The sequence below is a fragment of the Amaranthus tricolor genome, chromosome 13, assembly GCF_026212465.1.
Source record: "Amaranthus tricolor cultivar Red isolate AtriRed21 chromosome 13, ASM2621246v1, whole genome shotgun sequence".
NCBI classification, from domain to species: Eukaryota; Viridiplantae; Streptophyta; class Magnoliopsida; order Caryophyllales; family Amaranthaceae; genus Amaranthus; species Amaranthus tricolor.
The window spans coordinates 18469479-18476048 of record NC_080059.1 but is presented as its reverse complement, the minus strand read 5'-3'; the positions used below and the strand labels follow the sequence as shown (position 1 = coordinate 18476048).

General features: G+C 30.3%; 1 protein-coding gene across 1 annotated transcript in view; it reads right to left on the bottom strand.

Moving 5' to 3' along the window:
* LOC130797512 (CO(2)-response secreted protease) overlaps nt 1–6004 on the bottom strand; it is an 8628-nt gene extending 2624 nt beyond the window's left edge. Inside the window, exons 1-6 of the mRNA XM_057660117.1 lie at nt 5795–6004; nt 4059–4306; nt 2491–2602; nt 1301–1814; nt 346–446; nt 30–275 (exon numbers count right to left, since the gene is read on the bottom strand). Coding sequence (XP_057516100.1) covers nt 30–275; nt 346–446; nt 1301–1814; nt 2491–2602; nt 4059–4306; nt 5795–5955 — 1382 coding nt within the window. The 5' untranslated portion in view covers nt 5956–6004. The remainder of the gene's footprint in view (nt 1–29; nt 276–345; nt 447–1300; nt 1815–2490; nt 2603–4058; nt 4307–5794) is intronic.
* Between the last annotated feature and the right edge of the window lie 566 nt (nt 6005–6570).

Sequence of the window (6570 nt, the reverse complement as noted above, 5' to 3'; positions counted from 1 at the left end):
ATAATCAATTAGTGAGTAAGATCCCTTACTCAGTTGAATTCATATATGCAAATATTTGAGCAGCATCCTTGGAAGTAATTACAGTCATTGGAAAAGAACCAGAATTAGAAGCAACTAATCTTGTTGGATCATTCACTATAACTATTCCCAACCCTCCACCATCTTTAACTGCATTTATCTTTGATCTCATACTGTAATCACTATTCTCTCCGTGCTCACAAATCACTATTTTTCCTTTGATCTTTCCTCCATCCAGTGAGTTAGGGTAGCAATTTCTGTAACGAATTCAAAGTCATTCAATAAAAACAAAAATTAAGTTAAAAAATGTAAAACAAATTTATTTACCTTGCTTCATCATCACTCCCAGATTTTGTCTTGGCTGAAACACCAGATATCAGTGGGTATATTGGGGATTTTTCTAGCTCTGAAAAGTTTATGGATTCACCCTATATTTTGAAAAGTATGAAATATCATTAGAGTATATAATATATCATGGGGCGTTAGCCGACGTGATAAAAAGGTTAGGAGTTCGATTCCTCTCAAATTCAAATGGAATAATTCACGCCTTATACGAGGAGGGTCTTTATTGCATCCTCACTTCTAGCCCAAAGCTCTCTTGTTTAAGGAAATGTATTAGAATATATAACATATCTTGAGCCTCAACCACTAACTTAAATTTTTGTTTGAGTTGATTATCATTGACTGTTTAGTGGAGTATATAAAAGTAATTTGTACTGCAACAAGTTTATGTATGCATCATCCTTCATACATACTTATAGTAGGAGTCACTAAATTGATGTCTATAACAAAGATCAACCTCAGTGTTTCATGTATACATTACACATGAGAAAAAGAATTTCTTTGAACACAGAAAATTGTGTCTTAATCCATTCATACATTTTCTTAGAACAATTAAGGATTAAACAGAAACAACTTATTTGCGATAACAACTCTAAGGCTACCTATATGTAAAGCCTCCAAACAAAAGACGGGGAAGAAGCCACTTGGCATCAGGATAATGTCACGTCGTTATAGTTGCTTAGTTTGAGTACTTACGATTCTCCCTATTAAATTTATTTGGTAGGACACCCGTATACAATAATATTTCATCACCTCAATACCAATTAGCTTACGCCTAGACGAAATTTGTAGGATTGTTGTAATAAAAAATCATGTTTCTGATTTGCCATTAATTGCAAACATCACGTGCAATTTCACCAGTAACTTAATAAATCAAGTTAAAAATAGTGCAATGGATCGAACAAAGGATTATACTATAAAGAGGCAATCAATCAGTTACCTTAATAATTTTATTGTTTCCTAAGACAACATCAGATTCGAGATCTCGATCAATTGTAGTAGCAGCAACCGTTAAAATCCAAGGAGCCTCATTAACTACCGTTTGAGAAGAAGGCCCTTGATTCCCTGCAGAACAGACCACAGTAATCCCTTTCTGTACAGCATGAAAAGCACCAATAGCAATAGGATCTGTTGAAAAATCAGGTGCAAATCCAGCTGATGCACCAAGTGATAATGAAAGTAAATCAACACCGTCTGATATAGCATCATCAAAGGCAGCCAAGATAGCAGAACCAGGACATCCATCAGGGTAACACACACGATACATAGCTATGTGCGATGTAGGAGATCCACCCCTTGCAGCACCATTAGCTAAACCGTAGTAAGATGCATTTGGTACTGAAACTCCTGCTGCTGTGGAAGATACATGTGTTCCATGGCCTAATGCATCTCTTGGGGACTCAATTCTTGTATCACTGCCTTCACCTTTGTAAAATCTTGCTCCTATTAATTTTCTACAATATTCATGCATCTGAACATCATCAAACCCTTATTTAAATGAAAAAAAAAAATCAAATTATATTATAATTCATAAGAACAAACCCTTATTTATAATTATTTAAATTAAATAAAAAAGATCACACTATAAAGTTGAACAAATATGCCAGGGAGTATATAAGTCTAAGACTAAAAGTTTATTTTCTAGGATTCTACGATCTCACGATTTAAAAATAGGCGACTGATCCAGATCGTAGCCGTAAGATTTTACGATCTCAAGAATCTAGGTGGTAGGATCATAACAACATTCTACAATCTTATGATCCATTAATTCGATCCTACAAACGTTGTTTCAATCCTAATTTTTTTAATATAACCCAAATTTCACTTATATATATATATCAATATGACTTTAAAATAAAAGTTTTTCTTAATTTTTAGTTTAAATATGATTATCAAATATATTATTTTTTCAAAACATAATAAATGAAGTTAAATAAGTTTTTAATTCACGCCTTAAAACTTTATACAACAAATATAATTGATAATTAGTTATCCAAAGCATATTAATCTATATTTGTAATGGCAGGAATCAATGACACTGGTTTATATCCTACTTCCTCAATAATCCTTGATAGAATTCTAAACCTAACAAACTTACTAAACTAAAGTGAAGTGAAAAATTAAACATACTTGGTGCAGCTTGAAATATTGAAGTCTGGTCCATCCATGCATGTTCCTTTCCACCTCGGAGGAATTGGACTCATATCTATGTCATTAAAACTTTCAGATTCCGGCCAGATCCCTACAAAAATTATAGGTCTGATTTATCATGAGAATTCATGTAAAAATTATGTCCACATGTTGTTCTAATTGTATCTCATTGATTTGACTAACTTAATAAACTTTACGTCAAATAAAAGAGTTGTATATTCGAAATCCAACTGAAAAGTGAAATTAACATCAAAATATATTGTCTATCTCAACGATTTTGCAATATTTAATTGTTACTTTCAGCATAAAAAGTATTGATAACAAGCTTTGAACCAGTGGACTTTTATTACTCTTAACTAATTATTTGGCTGTTGGTATTTTGTGATGAAAATAGTAATAAAAATTTAATTATACATATGAGATGAAAAAACTACCTACGTAAGAAGGTTTATTATCATGCAGTTTGTGCTACTCTAAATAGTGTTTTAAGTTATTCACAAAATCATACATACGCCTTATCACATCAAAAAGTGATATTAGGCACAATAAAAAATTATGAAAAAAATCATAATATAAGGTGAAAATAATTGCCAAGATCAATACGATGCTAAGAACTTTGATGAACGATACTAATAATAATGAACTAAAAACAATGTTTGATAATGTAAAACTTGCAAAGAGACACAAAGATTTAAAGAGGTACACTCAATGATAACTACGTCATCCGTCGTGTGTAGATTTTGTTTATATTATATCAAAAGGAGTATAAAACACTCTTACAAATGAAGTATTACAATTGTGTAAGAGATAAAATCAAAATGCTATGTGTTTGGCTTAGGGGTTGTGTTTTATATTTTCACTTTAAGTGAGTATGAGAGCTCTATTTATAGTACTAAGAGTACTTAATGATAATTGCTCACTTAATACGTGCTTAATGTTGAATAATGAATGATATGAAACAGCTCTGAGAATATGAAAGGTCGAAAACCAGCATCCTAGGCATATCAGAGGAACCACTCGACCAAAACAGAGAGCTCACTCTGTTGAGCGACCTACAGACAACTTCTGGATGCATTCTGTCTGACCGCTCGACTTATCCAAGAGCTCGGTCGAGCAAGCTGGTCAAGCAACCTTCAGACTTTTTCTGTCAGTTTCTGCTCGAGCAAAGCATCTACCAAGACCCTTTGCACTTATTCATTAATCACCATTAACACCAATAATTTTCATGAATATTTCACAATCACGCATGAATGCACATACTAATTGTGCACTCAAGTCACACCATTCGTGATACCATTCATAACATAAGGTGTAATAGAAAACTCTGAAGGAAATTATAAAGAACGACATAGTACATTAAATTAAAACTAACATTAAAACTTATTCTTATTGTCACGTGCCATTAAACGCTAATAATCAAATTTCTATCGCAATAATTATAGTAAACAAATCTGCAATACCAAATATAACCCGGCCCCTTTTGATTCGCCCATGATTATATTCTAAAATCAAGTAAAATGAAAAGGAAAATGGTATTAGAATGTAACCTGTATCAAGAATACCAACAATGGTATCAGATCCTTGAGACGCTAACACTGGAGTGGAATCAATTAGTAAAGAAGTTCCATACTTTAAGAAATCCCAAGAACGAGTGGTATGAAGTTGAAGCATTGGATCAGGAAATACGGATACAACCCCTGCTTGCCTTCCCATTTCTTCTGCCTCTGTCTTTGTTAACCGTGCAGCAAATCCAGAAAAACCCTTCTTGTAGTTGTGAACTAATCCATTCCTATTCCTACCATACAAATTATAATACATCATTTTAACATTATTTATCATCTCTCGCGTTTACTTCTATTATATTTATTTTAGTAGAATGATCGAAATCATGAATAACAACATAGTGGATCATCATCATCCAAATTCATTTTCCTATTAATGGCGGATGAATATTAAAATGAGTCGAATCAAGTAATCTTTTATGTCCATAATCTTCATCATCATACGTGTATTCCGCACATAGAAACTATGATCAGGGTCATACGGTCAAAGAATACCTCGTTTTACTTTTATCTCGACAATATGTCACCTTAGTTTGTTTTGGTTAACGGAGTTAGTTTCTAATGAAAATACACTTATTATTTTTGATCACTTATAACTTTTCAAGTCATTACTTGTAGTTTTAAAGTGATAATTATTTCTAGTGATTATTTGTAATCTTAAAGTAATTATTTGTAATTTTATAAGTAATTAATTAAAAAGATGAGAATAAACAACATATTTATGGCTCGCATTTTTGTTTTATTTTTTAACATTTTAAAATATAATATACACTAATTGCACAATAAGATGAATGATAGTCCAGTTTCCACTAATTATGTAGATTTTAAAATTTTCCAACATATTCAGGAACTAATACTAGTAAAAAGATCAGTGATTAATTTCATAAACGAAATAAAAATGCAAAAATAATAATGCTAATTTTTATGATAATAATAGCAAATGTATCAAAAAGTGAAGTATAGTTTCTTGTTTTCGAAGGCTAGTTCTCGAAATAGATTTGAACTAAAGAATCTAAAAGTTATTATGCAACCAATATCATTTAATTTGACGTAAAAAATATTTTTTTAAAAAAAAATCAATGATCCCTTTTTTGTTCATTAAGGGTTATTTATTGATTTTAAGAAAATATATATTTTCTTTGTCAACATATGTTTATATTATTTAATAGAATGTACAAATAAATAATATTTCTTGGTGGTTTGATGAAAAACTATTAAGCTAAAAAGATAGAAGCATATATATTGGGAGTTGTGGAGTGAAAATAATTTCTCTTGATTTGGCAAGCAATGTTTATAAACAAGAAAGAACTACTGTTGTACTACACTGTTTCTCTAAAGTTATTCTACATTTTTATAATACCTATTTCTCAATTTAACATCTCATACAACAATTTAGAGCAATGAAAATGCTAATTTTGTATCTTAATATATTATGATATTAACTAAACTATAAAATGGAACGGATATATTATTGGTAGAAAGTCAACGTGATGGACAAAAAAAATCCATGTGGACGACCATTAGAATTGATATTATGGTTCATGTAGCCTATTTTAATCTTTTGTGATCAATTAAGGCTCTAAAATTGTTGTCATTATACTATAAAAAACAAAAATATATTTTTGAGAAAATATTTCAATTTTAACAAACACTTCTTTTTTTTGCGTGGATAAAAGGAAATAAAAATAAAAATTATAAAGTTGAGCAAACAAATAGCATACCTTCTTAACAAAGAGTTAAGAAGCAAATCATGGTGGTGGTTGTTATTAGCTCCCATATACACAATATAAACATCGTTCTTCTTTTGTGCAACAATAGCTTGAGAGAACATGTAAAACACTACATATAAAACCAAAAGTGAATGAGAAAATTTCGTGGTCATAGTGGTACCAAAGTATGAACCAAATTAAATTAATTAGATGTTATTTGATAATTAGTTGAAGCATCACGTATGCATATATATAGTGTTTGTGACGGTTAAAAAATAATTTATTTATAATTTATAACAATAGTTGAGATCCTTACAATTCACATATTATGTGTCTTCTAGTCATTTGTACGATCCTATAGGTTGTCACTGTGGATGCAATGCATGTCTCTATTCTAATTCGTACAACATATTCAACATACGTTATTAGTTAAATAGTTAATTAACATAGTATTATAAATCAACGTAAAAAATGTTACGGATTCAAATCTATAATCATACCCCTCAATTTATGTTGCACGCTTTATTTCAATATCCTTAACCATGATTTAATTTTAAAGGTCATGACACTATTTATTTTTTTTTCCCTCTCGTCGTCTTTTAATTTAATTTCATTAACAATGACCTTTTTTAAACTTTAATATCTCATCTCTTTACTTTTTATTTATCCCACCATATAAACTATTTCACCCATAACCCATCATTTATCTACCATTTTTCTGTATATAAAAACTATATTTTCATGAACAAGTTAAATTTAATTTTTGGTAATTAAACTATAGTGATTTT